The sequence below is a fragment of the Cydia strobilella genome, chromosome Z (assembly GCF_947568885.1).
Source record: "Cydia strobilella chromosome Z, ilCydStro3.1, whole genome shotgun sequence".
Classification (NCBI taxonomy): Eukaryota; Metazoa; Arthropoda; class Insecta; order Lepidoptera; family Tortricidae; genus Cydia; species Cydia strobilella.
In genome coordinates, this window is record NC_086068.1 from 21874238 (window position 1) to 21897260 (window position 23023).

Below are 23023 nucleotides of genomic sequence, written 5' to 3' on the forward strand. Positions count from 1 at the left end.
AGTTCGCGGGCAAGGAAATATAAGCGAGAGGCTTTTGGCGTTAGTTGCTCGGATACAAACACAGGGGTGTCTTCCGAGAATCGAAGCCCAAGATGTTTCACGCGCAGTTTTTGACCACTAGAAGTATTAAATACTTTACACGACCGAAGTATGTCATTTTTTACGATGGTGGATGTGGTTTCGATCACAATCGGGGTCGACTGCGGACGGTCTTGCTTGCCGCGGGTCCGGTAAACGTCTTTGATGTCGGCTTGTGTAAGGGTGTACTTTATAGATTTGGATAAATTTATAACCATTTCTATGAGGTCCGACTTTGTCTCTTCGGATTTTTTTAGCACATTTTTCAGCTCAAAGTTTGATTTGCGACTATTTTTGACGAGGTCCTCTATCTTGTCTTCTAGGATTACGATTGATTTTTTGTCTTCAATAGATTGTTTCTCGAGAAGTTCAATTTTTTTCTTAGATTCTTCGTTTTGTGACGAAAGTAAATCAATCGAGTTTTCTATTTTTCTATTTGTAGCCTGAATTTCTTTCAGCGTTTGAGTGTTTCCGCGTATTTCCATAAGTTGTGTTTCCATCATAGCTTTCATTTCGTTCTTAAATTGTGTAAAATCGGCACAAAGCTCATGTTCCCGTTTTCTTTTATGTCGAGTAGTTGCGAAGTTTGGTTGCGTTTGCGTTAGACTATCCTGCGAGTCGTGCGAGTGCAACTCGTGCGCGTCCGCGTCCAGTCCTTTTAAGTCCGCCTCGGAATGCGATTTATTGAGCTGCGATTCACCGGCCATTGTACTAAGCGATAATGAGTCTAAGGAGATTGTGAACAAGTGATACCTGCGCGGGCACTGACGTCAGTCGCGACGCTCTGCCAATTAGGTGCGGGGGGCGTGGTTTAGATGACGTATGCGCGGACTCGTTTAACGGAGTTATTCACAATGGGCACTCACTCGGGAATTGTACCAGGCACGCAGAAGTGAACAGGGGTCAACCGGTGTCTAGTTCCGTGATTCCGTTGACCTTCTGGTTATTTATGCACTCCTATTTTTTTTTTTTTTTTATTCACACAAAACTTTATTTTTCTTTTATTTAAAACAGATATACGGATTATAAGACGTGTACACCTTGCGTTGGTCCGGGGGGAAGAGGAATAGGTGTCTAAAATAATGCTGTCACTGTATTGGTATCGCTTGATTAGAAGATTCTTTTTGTACCATAAGGCGGTTCCCTGAGCCAGAAGGCGAAAAATCTCCTTATATGATCATGTTTTTCTAAGAGGCGTTGATATTTGTAGACGTGGAAAAAATATATGTAGTTCTTGACTATATTATCTTTAACAACATACATACACGAGTAACCTCTAACTCGGACTTTTAATCCTACTTTACTCGGTTATTTATTATGTGATACTATAAACAAAAAAAGAAGAAAAAACAATCTTAACTTAAATAGTAATTTCATAGCTTTCGAATTTCGATATTCTAGTTTTAAAATAAAAAAAAATCGACAAAATTCGATCAAAATTGACACTTGGCGCTTGGTTTTTCCCGTTCTTTCTTGCGAAATGTGACAGTGGCAGCGGCAAACCGATGGAACGGCCTTAATAGCTCTATTAAACCCAATACGTCGTAATTACCCAGTCGTCCACTATCGTCTTAAAACCTGTTCGAAATACCTGTCAGCAATGATTATAGCTTTATAGCTAATAAGGCCCTGCATTTCATAGTGTTTGAGATATGCCTAAAATTTAATCCGTCATAACGATGCGTACGATATTAGATGGATTACCTACGCACGGGACACTTGCTACCGCAGTTATGACTGCGGGCTTGGTCAATTTTTTTCTCTGTGGTTATGTATGTATATCATTTGATATTTACCTACCAACAGCTTTTCGATGAAGGAAAACATAATGAGGAATCCGTACTAATCCTAATTTCGTAATTTGTCAAGGCCAAGTTTGGCCCTGTGCTGGAGTTCAAATGCAGTCGCTTTCGTGTCACGAAGTTTTCGTTTAGCGTGCCAATTTTTGAGTTTTAGTTGCCGAGCGGACTCCAAGCTCAGTAACAGTAAAAAACCGGCCAAGTGCAAGTCGGACTCGCGCACGAAGGGTTCCGTACCATTACGGAAAAAACAGCAAAAAAATCAAGTTTGTTGTATGGGAGCCGCCCCATTTAAATATTTATATTATTCTGTTTTTAGTATTTGTTGTTATAGCGGCAACAGAAATACATCATCTGTGAAAATTTCAACTGTCTATCTTAGTAAGACGGGCCCGTTTTTACCCTTTGGGTACGGAACCCTAAAAAGATCATTAGATTAAATATTTTATGACTAAGAAATACAACGCCACTAAGTTTCGAGCCCTGTGAATAGATATTACAAATAATGTGGGTTGCCAATTTTGTTACTAAAGAAACAAAGCGGGTATTATTTAATCGAATTTATTTATTTCAATATTAGTATGTTTGGCAATTGGCTGTTTATGTTAATGTCAAATGCATTAAATCATTTATTATAATATAAATATTCTCCAGAGCTAGGATTTTTTCCATACAACTCGGGAATGTTCCCGTTTACGGTACATCAGTATTATGATAGACTAATGTCAGATTAGGACAATTATTTATTTGAAGGGCATTAACCATTAATTGAATTAAAACCTAATTAACAAATCAGTCACAATGGAACGAAGTTATGCTTATACTAATGTTACTCTGACGCAGGCTGAGACCATGATTAGGAAGGATCAAGAATGATTAATTAAATTACAAGATATTCAGCTAACCCATACTCATATGTGCCCAGCGGGCCGCATTCGACCCTTTGGTAAAAGCTTTCCCAGCATCATCATTAAGCTTATTAACCTCTAACCACCTTAAGAGGTTGAGACCAAAAATTAGCATATACATATAAATAGGTTGAAGTCTCTTCGTCAGAACAGAACTTAGTTGGTGTTAGTGAGAAGAAATCAGCCTAAACGTCATCAAAGTAGATATTTTGTGTACTGTTTAAACTTGACCCAGACCCATTAAGCTCGCATCTGTGCCTTCGTATTACCTAGCTCAGTCGCACTAATATATAGTAGCATCAAATATATTAGTGACGGCTAAGTGAATAAGCACATCGTAACACACCTCTCTTATCATAGAAATAAGGATGTGATCCGATTTATTTAGCTACCTCACAGAATAACTAATAGTACTACTGGCTACCTATTTGATGGTGACTGTACAGCATATTCAATAGAGTAAGTATACGAATAACAGCAATAAACGAAACATACAAGTACACCATTTATCCCCACGGGATCGGGATAAACCAGGAACAATATCACCGTTAACGCTGCCTTACAAGTAAAAGTAACACGGTGATCGCTACCTTAACGTTCTTTTGTACACCAACCTTGTATCATTTTCAGAGCATGTATGTATATTGTAAAGGCAATTTCCGACCATCGTAATAATATTCTAGCACGATATTGCCGACGATAGGATTCGTCTAGCTAGTGAATATACAAGCGAGAGGCGGTCGAATCTTATAAAATAAAGACTATTTATTAAAACTTACACGAATTACATTGATTATACAGTGTGTCCCTATTATAGCCGTTGGACAAAGCCTAGGGTAGCATTAGGGTATTTAGAGGCAGTATACAAAGTATCATAACATAACAATCGGTGTAGCGGTTACGGTTCCTAGCTCCTGAGGTATAGTAATACATCCTCATGGAATAGTATGAAACCTTATAAACTGAAATAGTATATAAAAAAGTGAGGAAGCCCTCCAATGGTGAAGGCCGGATTTGAACGGGCGTCTTCAGCAATCCGGGCTAACGCCTTGGAGCCCTAGGCCATCCCGCCACGGCGCGGCAGTCTCAGTAAGATGGCATAGTCGGATTGCTAAAGACGCCGGTTCGAATCCGGCCTTCACCACTGGATGACTTCGTTATTTTTTCTTTAATATATGACATCTATTTCAGTTTATAATTTATATATAGTGTGACAATTAAAAAACACATATCAAAATAATTTAATAAAATAATTTGATTTGTTCCCAAAGTTGTGTAGTATGAAACCTTCTACGACCATTTTCATTCTCTTTTGACAAATGTCATAATTTAAAACTAACACGGGACTTCATCGAGTGGAAACTTACGTTTATTTATGGCCTGACGTTTCGAACGTGACGTTACGTTCGTGGTCACAGGCAGACTGGCGAGGAAAATCGAATCTTATGAGTGAAAATCGTGTTAGTTTAAATCAGTATAAATGTCATAATTGCCGAACCTTTTCGAACAAATTGTCAAAAACATTGCCAATGATTAATACAGTATGTTTCTTTTTGTTGTCGATTATTGGAAATAACCATTCCGGGAGTGGGCAGTCAACGTGAAAAAACGTTCAATGGCTGGAAAGTGCAGGGGTCAAAATGTCCATACGGACCGGCTGTCTATGTGGCAAAATGTGCAATGGTTAAAATGGACGGCAGTTAAAATGTGTTCGGGTCCAATCGAACAAGTGCCATAATGTTTAATAGCTAACGCGAACACGCGTGTAAATGCATATAGGAAAACAAGTACATGAGAAAATGTTGAATTCTAAAAATGTTCAACTTTGAACTTAACTAGACCCTATCCTAATCCATCCTATCTTTGGGCGGTTTGCCCTTCGGGTATCTGAAGCTACCTTACGATCCTAACCTACCTACCCATTGATTTAGTGTGATATCCGTGAAAACATAACACTGGGGAAAAAAGCGTAGGTTGTAGGTTAGGTTTGTTAGGTAGCTTTAGATGCCCGAAGGCAAACCGCCCAAAAATAGGAGCCCCGGGAAGCGGGGCCTTACCTTACTGATTTTTTTTGTACAATATACCACAAATGATACGTAATATCTTGATATCGAACCCCAAGAAAGCAATTTTGAAATAATATCATTAACAATTTTTTTCATTTTTCAATTTTACAAAGTGACACAGTTCTACTTCAATACCTATTTCACTAGACTTATGGAACTGTACTGCAGATACGGTACATATTAATCATAAAATGATACGTAATATCCATATATCGAACGGGAAATACCTCTTCAATCCTTTAACTGCGCCTTTTCATCAGTTGGTATAGTTTGTTTTGTTTTTGACACAAAATATCAAGATTGTATCCTTCAGATACGATATATGTACCTTACTGATTTTTTTTGTACAATATACCATAAACAATACGTAATATCTTGATATCTAACCCCAAGACAGCAATATTGAAAATAATTTCTTTAAGAATTTTTTTTAAATACCTTTCATGTGAATAATTTTTCAATATTACAATATTGAGAAATTAAAAAAAAATCGAAATGAAATTATTTTCAAAAATGCTCTCTTGCTTTTTTGTATGGAAAAATTTATTTTTTCATACAAAAAAAAATATGTTTACCACCCCCCCGCAGCGAAATTTTTTTAGGAACTGCGGGTCAAAAATTTTGTTTTGGCCTCTAGTATGTGTGTGCCAAACGGCTAACCTGTACATCGATTTGCGGTATTTTTATACGAACGGGTTAGAATATATCAATGAAGCGTTATGTCCATCACCCCTTTTGTTGTACTTGCATTTTGAGATGTGTACCATTTGTCACTAAACCACTGTGACCACAATGATGTGTACATTTTGACACTAAGCCATTACAAGCCATTGAACGTTTTTTCACGTTGACTGCCCACTCCCGGAATGGGAATAACTTGTTTAAAAATTATTTTTTCTTTTGTTCTAATTAAAAAAATATTATCGTTTGTCCAATGGCTAAAAGGCCACACACTGTATAAAACTCCCTTTATAGCAGGAAATGGTGCAGTGATGGTAGCACACTAGCATAATACGTATGCTAATATCTATCGTTTATGTTATCTCTTATTACTGCCAACTAAAGATTTTATTGAACAAGTGATTAATAAATAATTACTTACGCAATTATTTTACTAACATTAACCAGAAAAAAAAATACTCATACGTATAGTTTAAACTATAAGATAAATATGCATGTTTTGGAAATTGTAACAAAAAAAGAAACATCCAGATTGCGACCCAAACTTCACTGCATAAAAGCCTTTTATTATTTGTCGTAAAGTCCGATTCAAAAGAGTTTTTCTTAGGAATCTTAGATCCTGTTGCACCAACAACAATCAACGGACTGATTTACGAAACTCACAAGAGAGTTGTGAACCTTTCACAACAAGCAGCAACACGATTACGAATACCGACGGTAAGGGTAAGGTGCAACCGGACATTATTAACAGGCCATTAGTTTTTTTACAAATCTCGGATAAAACCATACACAAGAATTGTTATGCTCTAAATAACCTTGTTAACAGCATTTGTATTAAGATTAACAAAGTTACAAACGCCTTCCTACTAATACATGCACTTGAATAACATTTTTTGTTATTAAACAAATTGAATTACAGAAATTAGTACTCAGTACAGTCAGTAGTAGTGGTATTCAATTCACAGAATCATTAGAAAACAAACATTATCAAATAATATTATATCAACAGCTAATTCAAATGCATAGTGCGACAAGCATTGTTTCTATCAATATTAGACATTTTGGTGTGTGCTAAATATATATGACTTAACACATGAATAAACCTCACTTAGTACAAAAATAGAATATAATAGAATAGAATAGCGCGAAGCGACCGAATTTTATCATGTCTTAAAGTCACTGCGATGGCCGAACTAAACTTAAAATGTAAAATAGCTAACTGATTATTTCGACATTCAAGAAACATTATCATAACATTCAACACCCAATGTACTATGCTTGTACATTTGAGGCTTACCGCATTAAAGCTTTTACTTTTTAACCCTTCACCAGGCCGCGAAGAACAAGGGTGTTTTATTAAGTACTTTATACAGGCTGGCTAAAAAATCATGGGCATTCCCGTTGTCAGGGAGGTTTTGGGATTATACTGAGCAACTTTTACTATGGGACCAACCACGAAATTGTAAAAAAATTTTTTATCCTCCCATAGAAAATGGACCAGCCAAAACGTATGAAACAGCCAAATTTTTATTATATGATACGACTGGACAACTAACAGGCTATGGGCAGAATAGTTCCCTCATAGTGAAACCATAACAAAGCAATGGGATAGTGTCATCCCAGATTACTGGTCAAGTGAATTCAAACGAAAGCTAAAGAAACATTGGATTTAGAAGCGTGCTGTGAATGAAGATCATAAAATAATATTTTCAGGTAGGTAGTAATATGTTTTGTAAGAGATTTGGAGCTAAAACCTGACTATGGTTAACGATATATTACGTGGGTGGCAAAGGGTTGCCTTGTAAAGGGTTATGCTATTCGGCTTCATGGTCCAGTTAATTCAACAGGGGCCACATGCGACTTTGTTCTCTAGCGTAGGCGTAATAGTATAGGTACTATTAAAACCTGGCAAATACTAACTACAGAGGACACTAAGGACGCAATGATCCTTCGATAGGGTTCCTGTCGGTGGTTAATATTAATTAATACCGCCGCCAATTGCACTTTTGTTTTTTTTTTATTTATATACATATTTGAGCCGTAACATTGTCAATAAAACAGCTTCTGTTCCATCTGCGTGAGCATTTACTTTTAACCTTGTAACCTTAATTTTAGTTATTGATTGTAATAGTTGTAGTCGTCCAAGAAAAATACGTGATTATAATTTGACAGCAGACATTATGCGGTAACTCTAAAGGCGAGATTCCACCAGTGTGCGGCACTGTGCGGCACAAGCATATTCAATACAAAACTGCTTGTTTCACACTCTGGTGGAATCCTGCCCTTGTCGCAAAGAGTTAACATTAAAACCATGGTGCCGTAGCTTAGACCGACATCTACTTCAACGTCAAACTCAGGGCGCAATTTATTCTTAGACTTTACAAAAAAATATTATTTTACAGTCAATAACTCTTTGGTTATATAGCAATGGCACTGGTTAAATATGATATTCGAATGTATATGATATGTTACAGAACATTGAAGAACACAATACTGAACAATGAGTATACAGTCAATTGTAACACCAAACATTTACCATTTATTACAATAATAGCTGTCAATATGATTAGTTATTTTCTTGTAAACATACAAAAGTTTCAACAGTTCTTAATAAGCAAATCATGTTTTAGTTTAACAACGATATCACAAAAAATACTGCACATGAAACGTGTTACAATAGCTGGGCTTACTAAATATTTACAGAAAAGTTTTAAACATAAATCCCAATCCATTAAAAGATATTTGATCTATACAATGCTATTGGTATAATCATAATATGAAGTGTTAAGAGCAACTTACATACATTGTAGTAATGCAGGAACGCATGATAGTACGCAATGCAATGGCGTTTGTTTTATTTAGTCGGAATTATTAAACAGCGCAGAGCGATTGTCCTCGTGTTTAGTCGTCCGCAATGAAGTCCAAATTAGCACGTATAAGTGGTTCACGACAGGCCCGGCTGGCGTCGGCGTCACACTACTGATTATGCTGAAGCGACTCCGGTGTCGCGGAACGTTATTCACATTTTCTGAGAGCTACACGATTGTCCGAGCCCTTAGTGTCTTTTCACGTTTCGCACTACAGAAGAACTGAATTAATAATAGCCACAAGCTGGGCACTAACGATCGTTAATTAGTACCTAATTAAATATGATATAGAATGGGTATGTATTCTTATACAGGATCAATAGAAACATAATGTCGCCGCGACTCGTCCGCACTAAGGTAATGCAGTAACCAGCAACTAATAAGTGACCCACCCACGGTCGCGTCGGCGCCGGCTTAGTGGTCGAACTTGAGAATGGCGTCGATGGAGAAGTCGGCCCGGCGCCGCTGCTCGAGCATGATGTAGGTCTGCACGGTGCGCAGCGCGTCGGGGTCGCGCGCCGCGCCACTGCCGCCCGCGCCGCTGTCGCCGCCACCGCCACCGCCGCTGTCGCCGCTCCCAGGCTGCTTTCAGCTAGGCTTCTGCTGCACTTCGCGCATCATCAGCTGTAACACGCCCCAATCCACTTCCTACTTTTAATGTACTCGGATCTGCCACGAAATACCTACTTCATGTATACAAAAACGAAAAAACCATCAGTGTTCAAACTTACGGTAATCAAAACAATCGAAAATGTGAAAACTTTAAAGATCTGCGTAAATTATTATTTTAATGTTATGCCGACCACCGACACTAAACAGTAATAATTGTGCACTGTTAGTTCAGACTGTCACTATTTGTATATAAAATGAGTGTTATATTACCCACAATCAGTTTGATAATACACAATGTTCATAAAAAATGCTAGTAGCAGACAAAAGTAGTAGTAAAACGAGTCAGTATGTTATTGCGTGTTTATTGTATGTGTGCGAGCGTATATTTATGTATATGAAAAAGCACGCAGTGAAATCGTGCGGAATGATCTTTTATACACACTACAGTTCGTTGCTGCTGTTTCTGTTTTAAATAAATCAGCCACCGAGAAGAATTTAGTATAGGTCCATACCTATACTAAATTCTGGTGCCGATGCACCAGACTTGAAATCACGTACATACTTATAACTACAACCTTTGAAATTATAGTACTTTTTTTAGCCTATAAGAGTGTCCCACTGCTGGGCAAAGGCCTCCCCTCTTTTCCGCCATTTAGTCTTATCCAACGCACACTCCCGACACTCTTTACAAAATGTGCCAAGGATATAGTATAGTACTAACCCCAAAAAACCGGTAGGGAATGTCACTTAATCGCACAATATTTAAGCCATTACCTTGATTTTTTTGGAATCTTGCAGTTGCCTGTTCAAGTTAATTGCTATCGATACGATAATAGTACATTATTGTCGAGGCTCAGAAGTAGCTACTTGCTGGCTGAGGATTCGTTTTAAACGGACGACCTTGGGAGTCCGTTTAATTGAATCCGAAGCCAGCAAGTAGCCTTCCAGCCGAGTCATATATAGTGCTTTTCTCAAAAATGGCGCAATAAATGCAAATATAATAGAAATATTTTACAGAAGTAACATTCTTATATCACATCATTCTTATTCATATTTTCACAGAAAAAAGTAAAAAGATTTGCTTTGCCGCCGTTTTATTTTTTAAATTAAAAATGGAAGTGTATCTTTCTGCTGAAAATACGCCAACCTATTTGAGACACCTAAATAGTCGCGGTACCAACATTATAATAATAAGTACTGATCATCTGTTTAGCTGTTTAATGGACCTATGCCTTCATTTGATATGGCCACTTCAACTTTTAAAAAGTTTGGAACTCGACAAATAATAGAATTTGTATGCAACATTGCAGTCCCGAAATCGAGACTGCAATGTTTTCAACTTTTTAATTTTTTGACTGACAATATACTACGCACTTCGCGACCTCTTTTTTAACCGGCAACGTCGACTTTGCCGTCCATTTTTGAGAAAAAGGACATTATGCAGTACTGTGTGCATCAATGCAATGATTAACGTCAACTCTCCGTATATATAGTATGAATATTCATTATTATTCACAACGACGGGACTTAATCGCGTAAAATAAGTTTACCAGATTTGCCTCCGACGTTTCGAGGATTAAGTCCCGTCGTTGTGAATAATTATGAGTAAAAATCGTGAAAGTGTAAATCAGTATGAATATTATCAAATTATTGTTACGCCTAAAATCTGTTAAACAAAAGCCATTGTTTCTTATGAGCGAGCGGTGGGCTACCGTGTCTGAGCGTGTGCCAAAGCAACAATGTCGTTTAAAAAGCGGCTGTATCCTGGTGGTTTTAAGATTTAACTTGAAGTACGTGTAACACGTTTTGGTAATGTAGGGCCATCGACTACCTCAATGTAGGCGAGCGCTGATATTATTTATTTTATTACATATATTTGAACCTTAAAACCACCACGATACAGCCGCTATTTAAACGACATGGTTGCTTCAGCACGCGCTCAGACATGGTAGCCCACCCCGCTCGCACAAAAGCAACAATGGCTTTTTCTCAAACATGCAATGAAATATTGATATTATGTTCTACATATTAGGCTAGGAAGTATCACGAGAGGTATTTAATGAAATTTCATACAACATTGCAGGCTTAGGGCGGGAAGTAGCTCTTTTTTAATTTCCATTTCACATATATTTGTGACACAGCATCATAGCATTCAGCCATTAAAAAAAACGGTAAGGAATATTTGCTTTTTAGTTCGTTATGACATTCTGCCACTATGCCTATAAAAAAAAACAATAAACGATGTTTGCTATATTTTGCAGTTTTATTTATGTTATATATAAAACAACATATTATTAAGAAATTCCAATAAACCTAAATAACAAATTAAACTACACAAATACACATTAAAAATATTTCATTTATAGTTTGTCAAAGGACTGTCTCATTTCAAACATAGACAGAGAGAATCATACTATATTTCACTAGACTTATATTGACCGGGATATAGACAAATAATACAAAAGGTAATCACGGTCTATATCCCGGTCAATATAAGTCTAGTGAAACTAACCGTGAATCATTCAAAACTCATACTATGTTTGTCTAACACTAGTACTAGCACCCAAAAGAAAAGGATGAGTATAGTTTTTTAGGGTTCCGTAGCCAAAGGGTAAAAACGGGACCCTATTACTAAGACTCCGCTGTCCGTCTGTCTGTCACCAGGCTGTATCTCATGAACCGTGATAGCTAGACAGTTGAAATTTTCACAGATGATGTATTTCTGTTGCCGCTATAACAACAAATACTAAAAAACCGGCCAAGTGTGAGTCGGACTCGCGTTCCAAGGGTTCCGTACATTACACAATTTAAACAATGTATTTTTAAATGTCTTTAAAAAGCCCGTAGGGGTCGGATCAAATACTGAGTCCGACTAATTGAGTCCGACTCACGCTTGACTGCACACTTCTAATAGGTTTTTCGGTGATCTATAGGCAAAGATCTATTTTGTGTATTTTTTTCAAAATTTTTGACCCAGTAGTTTCGGAGATAAAGGGGGGGGGGGCGGGGGAGTGGTAATTTTTTGCCAATTTTCTTGAATAACTTCTAAACTATTTACTTTAAAATTATAAAAAAAATATATTTGAGATTCTCACAATGAGCTCTTTCATTTGATATGTAACACGATATAGTTTGACAAACTTTATTTTTTAATTTTCTCATTTACCCCCCAAAAGTGGCCCCCGTGTTTAAAATTAATATGTTTACGTTACGTGTCCATCTTTGGGTCACAAACTTACATATGTGTACCAAATTTCAACTTAATTGGTCCAGTAGTTTCGGAGAAAATAGGCTGTGACAGACGGACAGACAGACGCACGAGTGATCCTATAAGGGTTCCGTTTTTTCCTTTTGAGGTACGGAACCCTAAAAGTACGGAACCCTCGGTGCGCGAGTCCGACTCGCACTTGGCCGGGTATTTTGTTCTTATTTACTGACAATTTGGTTTGACCAACTATAAATATTAGCGGTAAAAATGTCTAAACACGCGTAGGTATTTTTTTATCGTTTTGGAGGCCAAGTTGAACATTTTTCATTCTGTAATTCTATTTTACTGGATTTATTGTGCGTTGGTGATTGTGTTATTTAATATAAGTTCCGACGAAAATATTAAATGAATACCTAATACTTACCTGCTACCTACTGTCCGCGCGCCAATTCCGTGCATTCAGAGGTCGAGGAAGTGGGAGGGTGTGCGCCGCGCTCGTACGTACAAAATGATACCACTCGTTCCTACATTCCTCATCCTTGCACGGAATTCACGCGCGGACAGTAGTATTAATTATACTCCTACAAAATTGAGAACGGAAGCAGAATTGACTTAAAATAAATTGCTGCTGCCAAAATCAAATGAAGTATATGGATGCTTAAGGCAATTTTATAAATTGAAAAACTAAGAAAAATGCTCACAGTTTATCAGAAAGATTTTGTGGCATATTAAGGGTCAGTTGCACCAACCACAATTAACAGACTGATCAACGTCAAGCAGCAGAAAACTATAAAACTTTCCTTACAATAAAATTAAGCGAACGCTAAAACGGTGACAGACGGTTTGTCGCAACCCGACCTTAGTCTCCCTGTTTAGTCTACCCAGAGTTCATACCAACTATGCTCAAAACTCGCCCATAAATCGTATTCTAAAACTTTATAATAAACAATTTAGTAGTATCGACTTGTTCGACTGCACAAAATCAACTTTAAAAAAACGAGTTCAGTCACTGCTACTGAAATCCAAAAATAACGACAATTGACAAAATCTAACTAGATAAATAATCACACACCTTAATCTTTCCGTCTTCCATTACACACTCAGTCACAGTCACATACACACACACACACGAACACGCACACACAATCACTCAAAACACACACTACACATGTTATGCAAGCCATATCTAGTTTGTATAGAATGCTTTTTTACTCCCTTATTTTTTTGTGTTCTCTTGTTTCCACTTAGTTATTGCATGTTAATTGTACTTTTGTGGACATTTGTTTTTGGCTATGTTTTCTGTTCACTATGCTTTGTATTACTTTTTGTATTGCTGTTGATGCCCCAAATAAAAAATAAATAAATAAATATATATTTTAAAGAACTGAATGTAACTATAAAATCGACAATGCTATAGGAATTACACTCCATTCTTAAGGCAATGATGTATGTGAAGCATAATATTAACATAAAAAAAGCCGGCCAAGTGCGAGTCGGACTATTTTTTAGTATTTGTTGTTATAGCGGCAACAGAAATACATCATCTGTAATAAATGTCTAGCTATCACGGTTTATGAGATACAGACTGGTGACAGACAGACAGATGGACAGACGGACAGCGGAGTCTTAGTAATAGGGTCCCGTTTTTAACCTTTGGGTATGGAACCCTAAAAACGATGTAAACTCAGTTATGTGGCTAAAACGACAGTCAGACGGATGCAAGGCGAAAAAATCAAAGATACATAAATATATCTTGAAAATTTGTGTAATAAATTGACACGATATGTGTGATAAAGATAGGTGGTAGTTATATTTTGTGCCTAGTTTAATTTTAGTTTCTTTAGTAATAAAACTTTCGATTTCGTGGAGATTTCTTTATTTCATTGCATGTTTGAGAAAAGCACATATATCGGCGTGAAAAGGGGTTGTCGGTCTCATAACTACACGGCCTCTCTACGTTCGGCCGGCAACCCCTTACTTCCCAGCCTCTGTAGCAGAGATGGGCAAAATGTAATCGACTAACGATTAACGATTAAGATTACAAGAATTAATTGCGACTGACGATTGAAAACTACGATTGATCAATCTTAGTTGTATAGAGTGCAACTAATTTAGTTGCAACTAAATTAGTTGCCGATTGATTTCGGACAACTAAATTTTGTAATCGACTAATTAGTTAGACTATTTTCTCGCGACTAATGTTAGAAGCAAATTGAATAGAATACCTCGGTATGGCTATGTTGACAGACTGATTAGGACATCTTAACGGATGTTTAAAAATAAAATAGTCATGTATTACTTACGATATTTGATTTTCTTTACAAAGAGGTTTAAATATTTTTAATGACCACACGTTGAAAACAAAATAGACCGCGTAGATAATAAACAACATGCAGATGTGTCATTCAATAGAACGTGTTATTTTTAGAAGATGCGTCGGCACTTGCACCAAAATGCAACAAACAACTTCCAGGTAAGTAGGATTATCCCATTGTTTTGTCACCGCGTGACACTAAAAAGAGTTTTACTATTGTCAGAGACAGCAAAATATTGATAGTTTCTATGTCTAAGATTTACTCAGTATCGTATAATTCAAAGTATTAATAATGCACCAACCTACTTTATTGTTTGCGATTTGTAAACAATGCAGTTTTTCGCTATTTGTCGTTATTACCAATATATCGTTATAATAATATTATGGCATTATTTGCATTGTCATTCAAGCATTTCAAATTAAACGTGTATACATAATTTTAGCTCAATCGGATGAAGATATCTGCTTCAAAATAAGTCGCAAAATTCTACCCAAACTAACATAGTTACAACATACGAGTACCTCCGTATGTTACATACATACGTACTTGTAGTTACATATTGCAAGATAAAAAATGCAAAAACGGGCGACTACGTAGTTTTAATATAGATTTAATCGTGAAATTTAGTCGATTGAAACTAAAACTAATTTAGTTGTTAGTCGAACATTCTCACAACTAATTTAATCGCAACTAAATTAATCGCGATTAAAAAATGACGATTGATATTTTTAATCGATTGATTAGTTAACTAAAAGATTAATCGATTGATGCCCATCTCTGCTCTGTAGTAATGTACTATTATTTTACAGATTAGGGTCTTAGGCGTAAAATTCATTTGAGAAAATTCATACTATAGTATAATGCGCGAGGCGCGGCGTGTACCGTGTACCTGATGGCCGCGGTCGGAGGTGATGGTCTCGGCGGGGCGCACGGGTGGGGGCGGCGCGCGCGCGCCTCCATTCTCGCGCGCGCAGCCGCGGGGCTCCGGCGGCCCAGTAGGCACTGCGCAACCGAAAATACACCATTATTTCAAGGTTTTTGCATATTTCTTTGTCAGGAGAAGTCTCTACAATGATTTAATTTGTGTACACTTGTATAGGTAATGTTAGACTTCCTGTAAAACCTGACCAGAAATATATGATCATTGTCAAGAGGGCGCTATTTTCACATTTATATGGCAACAGTTCAGTATAGTCTGAACAATGTGGATTGGCAACTCGTTATTTTGACTTACATACTTTTTTTCACCGTAATCGAAATCAGAATCTAAATATTCGGTGTCCACATTTTTTTAATCGTCGGTAGGTACTTCTTTTTTACCGTATAAAATTCATGTATTTTCTTACGTATCACACATATAGGTCAAAATCGTCTAATTGTATCTTCTTTTTCATTTTTGGTTTGCTTTTCTTTGGCAGCCTAATACCTAGAAGGTCGTTCCTCCTTCTCAGGAGGAACGACCTTCTCTCGTAATCCGCGTAATCGATGCCTCTGATTTACCTGGAAATTGTATTAATAACAGCAGATACTTATACTTAATTTAGTCGTAACATATCAGATTAGCCACACCATCATCTCAGCTCAGCTCAGCTCTATAGCTGAAAAATTATTTCGTCTATCATGTTACTATATCCAAAAAGGATATAATATTATAGAGTAGTACTGTCATAGTAAATTTTGTAACCACAGTAAATTCACTGCTATCTATCGACACACTTTAAAACTAAAAATGAAGATTTATAAAAATACGATAAAATGTATTAAAATAGGGATTAATGTTTTTTTTTTGCATTAATTATTTTTATGATTTTGACCCATGTTTTTTCACTGATATGCGTTAAAATTGTTAAATAACAAACGAAACCGTCAACCCCCGCTATACGAGAGTAGGCCAAAGGTAGTGGCGCCATCTGATCGAGAATCTCATTTTTTGTGATTTTCGAGGCACGTTTTTTCCTTAGACAGTATCCATCTATTACGGAGTTATATCTATCTTTGTTATATCCAAGGAAGTCTTCCCTTCAGAAGTCTGCCTACTTCCAAGATTGGACCACCAAAAGACCACCATGATGATGATGATGATGATCATGTTACTAGGTAGATAAAGAAAAGGTAGGTATATTCTGTAACCTTACATCTTAGGTTCTGCTACATTGTCAATGAACAAGATTGATCGTCTCCAAAGCCGTAAGTAAATATTTTTCAAACACAAACTCCTTTTTTTACTGTATTTATTTCCTCGCTTGTATAACCGCCACAATGACACTGACAACAGTGACAACCTATCATTATAATTATTGCCAGTGTATGAAATTAGTTCCAATGATATTCCGCAACATGGCGCATGATCATATATTACTGGTCAGGCTTAACTGAAAAATATTGTCGTCCGAGTCACTAACGAAATAACATGGCCAGTATATACGCAGATACACACGCAGATAAACAAATTGTGTCCTATGTCCCCAGAAGTTACAATTCGCGTCTTATAAAGCCTAAAACCGGTCTCGACGTCATTTTGAGCTATAGGTACTTTTAACTATTGGGTCCAAAAAAAAACGAATAGAGAACAACTCTGTTTGACCGAAAAAATAAAAATGTGCCTGAACTACAACCTAAACCTCCTACTTGGTCTAAGTCGGTTTAAAACTTGGTTTGACTGCTGTCGGTTTAAAACTAACTTTAAATAGGAAACATAAGCGCAATCAGGTGGCGTTTATCCAGAAAGCAATGTCAGAGACAGACTGACCAGCGGTGAGCGGAATGGCGAGGCGCGCGTTGACGGCCAGCAGGTGGTCGCGGCGCTGCAGCAGGCTGCCCACGTGCTCCTCCAGCCGCACATTCTCGGTGCGCAGCTGGTGCAGGCACGACAGCAGCGACGCTACTGCACACACACACATAAGTACACTCGTCAACTTACAAATACAAGGTGTACAAAATAGTGGGGATCCGTTTTTGGCCTATGTATGGAGGGTTGGCCGACTTGCGGCTTAAGTCCAGTGACACATGATTAGTAACCCGAGAGTTTACTGGATTTGGTTCTGAGTTTATATGGTAAATTTCTGTCTTCACTTTTGCCGATTTAAAAAAATCAGTTTGGACAAACCGTACATGTCCCCTTTTTACGAGAACGCAGTTATCGAATATGGATCGAACACTGGTCAGACAAGATATTATTACTTAAAAAACAGAAAATATTAATATAGAGGTAACATCTTATTTAATAATGTTTCATAACCTCAATTGCATGAATGCACCTAAACCAGTCGTAAAACATATTCTCTCCCCCAAAATGATGCATTTTCCATAATTGCATCAATAGGTATCCATCAATAGGTTGTAACCATCTAGAAATATGCTGGTGATATTTACTGTCGAAATGTTGCGCCTGCTCCATGAGGAACTGCGACCCTTGCTCCCACTGCCGCTCCAGCAGCTGGTCGAGGCTCTGCGCGCCCGACCCGCTGCGCGAGCTCGCGCCCTGGAATAAGAACTGCTCACATTGCTTACTGACAACTTGCGAGACCGACACGACCACGACATATGTGGTGCTTATGACCACGATGCTATGCAAGGTGAGTATACCGCTCCCCAAGGGTGTTTAATTATACCCACACAATGGCGAGCCATATCGTCCTAAGCTTAACTCAAGTTAACGGTTCAGAGCTTGTCTTATAGCTCAGAGGCTTTGCACGGGTTACACAAAACCTTAACAAATTATAAACCTAAACCTTCCTCAAGAATCACTCTATTGATAGGTGAAAACCGCATGCCGCAATCCGTTCAGTAGCTTTTGAGTTTATCGCGAACATACATACACACAGACAGGCGCGGCGGGGGACTTTATTTTATAAGGTGTAGTGATTCCGTGACATTAGGCAGAGTAAGAATATGTAAGATACGTTGAATTATAATGCTAATTTTAATCATATTTTGAGTGGAAACCGAAGCCTGGTTAACCAAAGCGGATATAAGTTTCAAATTTTTATTTATTTACACAAATAAATCTAGTCCCACAGATCTATAACTCGGTAACATATATCTACGATCAACACACAAATAATTGCCCTGACCTAAATTCAAACCGAAGACCCTCCTGCTTCATAGGTAGGGCCACTACCGACTCAGCTAGGAGGCCGGCCGTTAAACAATAACGCCCGTATTGAAAACTTACAAGTCTCACTTTGTTACTTTATGTTTTATCCCTTTTTTACAAATATAAAAGTCAAAACGACATTATTAATAACGCTTTAAGAATGTAGTACATGACTATAGGCGGCGCAATGTAAAAACCAATATTTGACAGTTATAAATTGACCCTCATATAGACAAAAATAAGTTCCAGGGAGGTTTTGGGATTATACTGAGCAACTTTATCAATGGGACCAACCCCGAAATAGCGAAAAGAAATTTAGCTGTTTCATATATTTTGGCTGGTCCATTTTCTATGGCAGGGTAAAAAAAAAACGTGATCTCTTGGTTGGTCCCATAATAAAAGTTGCTCAGTATAATCCCAAAACGTCCCCAGCGTGGGACCTCACGGCTTCACAGCTTCGGCGGCTTTGCCGTGAGGCCCATTTAAAAGGCCCTAATTCACTAGCTTTCCTGGGTGTCATGCTTCAAAACTTGTATCACCGAATTAGGCGTGTCACCAAATAATGCGAGTTTACCCTAATAGCATCTGTCCAAAGAATTTTCTGTTCCGGGTCCTTTGGGAAACTAGAATAGATAAAACAGGAAGTTTACCGGTAAGAAATTTGCACCGTTCTTAATATTTTACATAAAAACAAATAATCAGAGTTGCTTGTTGCTTTAAAATAGAATCAATAGCCAACTTTGTCATATGTTGCATAACGCTATCCCCATTCTGCCACCCCGTATCAAAAAGGCATGTCATTATGAAACTATTATAGAGTTCCGACATTTGGTTTAGCGTATTAGTCTTCAACAATCTGCTAATTTAAATATATTTTTTTATACCACGTCGGTGGCAATCAAGCATACGACCCGCCTGATGGTAAGCAGTTACCGTAGCCTATGGACGCCTGCAACACCGGAGATATTACACGCGCGTTGCCGACCCTTTAAAAACCTGTACACTCCTTTTTTGAAGAACCCCATACTGTAGCCCCTCGGGAAAACCTCGGCAGGGAGCTCATTCCACAGCCGAAGCGTACGCGGGAGGAAATTCCTCTTAAACCGCACAGTACGCGACCATTTAGGTGCTAGGGTGTGAGGATGAACACCCTGCCGATGGCGAGCGGTGCGGTGATAGAAAGCGGCCGTTGGCATCATGTCAAACAATTCTTCAGAGCACAGCCCATTGTACAAGCGGTAGAACACGCATAAGGAGGCGAAGTCTCTCCTTAGACTTAAAGGTTCAATACCGCTAATGAGTTTGGGATCGTCGACGATTCGTACAGCGCGCCTTTGGTCTGAATCGAAGGGTCCAAGCTGGCATCCAGGTGCTCCTGCCCAAAGGTGAAAGCAGTACTCCATATGGGGTCTGACTTGCGATTTATATAGCAGCAGTCTTTGCTCCGGAGTAAAGTATTGCCGTGCTTTATTGAGCACACCGAATTTTTTGGATGCCAGATCAGCCTTCCCTTCCAGGTGGCTACGGAATTGAACGTCACTGGAGATGTCGACACCGAGGATCCCAATACTCCCTGACATGGTAAGGGCTGTGCCTTCGAACTGTGGGGCCACAGTAAATGGGGGTTTCTTAGCGGTAAACGCGCAAACTTGTGTCTAGGTGGGGTTGAATCGCACTAAATTGTCCCCGCCCCACACCGAAACTCTGGATAGAGTGCCCTCAATATCCGACACAAGCTTTTCACGACTCTCCAGTACCACAGAACGAAGGATGTTGGCATGGCCTGCGTAATAGGCACCCCCAGTACTGCCGTCTGCATAGCAATGAATGTCGTCGATAGACAACATGTCATTGATGTGCAGCAAAAACAGCGTTGGGGATAGCACAGAGCCTTGCGGAACGCCAGCGTTAATGTCCATGCTATTGGAGCAGCTTCCATCTACTACAGCTCGTATGCGTCTGCCAGACAAAAAGCTAGCGATCCATTTGCATAGTCCCTCCGGCAATCCATAAGATGGTAACTTCGACAGGAGACCCCGATGCCAGACCCGATCGAACGCCTTCGCTATATCTAGGCTAACTGCCAATGCCTCACCTTGACTCTCGATGGCCGAAGCCCAGCGGTGAGTGAGATACACTAGAAGATCACCAGTCGAGCGACCGTGGCGAAAACCATACTGACGGTCGCTGATCAGGTCGTGTTCTTCTAGGTGTCTCAGCAGCTTTGCGTTGATTATACGCTCCATGACCTTAAAGAGAAGGGAGGTAATAGCGATAGGCCTGTAATTCGATGGGTCCGATCTATCGCCCTTTTTAGGCACAGGGTGCACAAGGGCCGTCTTCCACGAAGATGGAACATGCCGTTTGTGGCTAGAGAGTGTGAAAAGACGCGCCAACACGGAACATAACTCTGCTGGATCGCCGTCTGGCCCGCTCGACTTATGAACGTTTAGGGATAGCAACTCCCGCCGAATATCCCTCTGCGTGAATGAGATTTCGGGCATGGAGTATGCACACCGCGGGATGGTGGGCGGCACGGCGCTACCGTCGTCGTTCAGGGTCGAGTTCGAGGCAAAAAGAATACCAAGAAGATCGGCTTTCTCTTTTGCACTCTGGGCCAGATCACCATCAGCTTTTCGCAGAGGTGGTAAAGACGACTGACAAAAAATTCCCCCGGCAGCTTTGGCGAGCGACCAGAACACGCGACTCCCAGAGGGATAGCCCGCTAGCTTGTCACCAATTCTGCCGACGAAATCGTATTTAGCCCATGCAATGGCTTCTTTACTGGACCTCGAGGCAGCGTTTAATTTGCGTTTCACATCAGAAACGTTCGGATCCTTATTAGCTACGGCCTTGGTCCAAGCCCTGTAAGCGGCTTGCTTGCGAACTGTAGCTTCTTTCTTTCAAGGGTACGAAGCGTAGAATTCACGCAGTCCGTCCCAATTAGCTGACTTATATTGCCACACGCGTCGCGAGCTAGTTGGCCGTGGTGGATCGGGCCGCGCGCAAGGCGCGTGTGTCCGGACGAGGCAGTGATCGGACGAACCGAGAGGTGCATTCACTGAGATGGAATATCCGTCCGGACGTGTAGTCAGCAGGAGGTCCAGTAAAGAGCAAGTATGATCCTCGATGTCTGGTATTCTCGTGGGAGAATGTACCAGTTGCGAGAATCCATAGGCCAGAGAAAATTCGTGAGCAGACCTCCCCGCATGGTCGGTGGACCGAGAACCAAGCCACTCAACGTGGTGGGCATTAAAGTCTCCTAAAATCACCAGCTCTGCGGAAGGGTACTGGTCTAGAAGTTTGTCAGTCGTCGATTGCAGGTACTCGAAGAGCCGGGTTGTCTCCGTGTTTCCGCTATGAGACCTGTACAGGCACGCGTAGACACGAGTGTGGCCGCTGTAGTCCACACGCACCCACAGAACTGACAGGTCCCTGTCTTCAAAGGCATGGAGGCGGCGACAGCAGACCTCCTGCCGGGCATACATGCATACACCAGCGCGTCTCATGAACTTGTGTTCAAGTGTATAGCCGGGATATAGTAGGTATGCAGTGTCCGCCGGGCAGGATATCTGCGTCTCCGTTAGAAATAGGATGGTCGGCTGCGAAGATTCCAGGTGGTAATGGACTGCGCTCAAATTTGAGTGTAATCCCTTGATATTGCAGAAGTCCACTTGTGTGGAAGGGGATGCCGCTGAGAACCATTTCTTCTTTTACCCTTATTTGCCATGTGTTGTTGTTGTTGAGTGTACAAAGAGGGTTCGGGGCGTTGACGGCTTAAGGGACAAGAGAACAGAACAGATCTGTTCGATTATTTATTGTTTAGGAATTAAACTTGCACAAACCAATTAATCCCATCCTTTTTCTTGTGTTTTATTAAATTGTTGCGGCACCATTTCACCGCACAAGAAGGTATTATATGTCTACTTTCTGAATTAATAATTTTTCCCCTCACTAGCTCGGAAAGTTGTCTTTCATCCTTTAAAACAAGCGGGGAAAAACGCGTTTTATCCACTAGTGGGGAAAGTAATTTGACCTTGGATGGAGCGTGTTTAAGTAGCTTCACAGATAACAAAACGTAAAACTCTCATAATAATGATTCGTTTGATATTAATTATCATTAAACAAATGGTTTGAGAATCTTATAAAAAATACCAAATTTAGCTTTATTTAATGATTTTATGTCATAAACCTTAGTCCCATAAAAAACGTTTGTTTTTTAATAATGATGTTAAATATAAGTTGAGTCGATGCAATGTCAAAACGCATCATTGACATTTCATACGTCAGAAATGTCAACATTGTCAACAAAATTTTTACTTAAAAACTTCTCAGGTAAAAATACAGAATTTCCAGAGTTTTTTGTTATAATATCGTAAAAAATGAGTGATTT

At 39.2% G+C, this 23023-nt stretch overlaps 1 protein-coding gene across 7 annotated transcripts in view; it reads right to left on the bottom strand.

Annotated features, from left to right (window-relative positions):
• Positions 1-2422: 2422 nt before the first annotated feature.
• The window catches only part of LOC134754192 (protein AF-10), a 168543-nt gene continuing 147942 nt past the window's right edge, over positions 2423-23023 (bottom strand). For 6 of the 7 annotated variants that reach the window (XM_063690334.1, XM_063690330.1, XM_063690335.1 and 3 more), the window contains 4 exons: positions 17907-18027; positions 17284-17418; positions 15424-15536; positions 2423-9023 (listed from right to left, as the gene is read on the bottom strand). In XM_063690334.1, coding sequence (XP_063546404.1) covers positions 8988-9023; positions 15424-15536; positions 17284-17418; positions 17907-18027 — 405 coding nt within the window. In that variant the 3' untranslated portion in view covers positions 2423-8987. The remainder of the gene's footprint in view (positions 9024-15423; positions 15537-17283; positions 17419-17906; positions 18028-23023) is intronic. The other variant, XM_063690331.1, reaches the window with a different exon arrangement.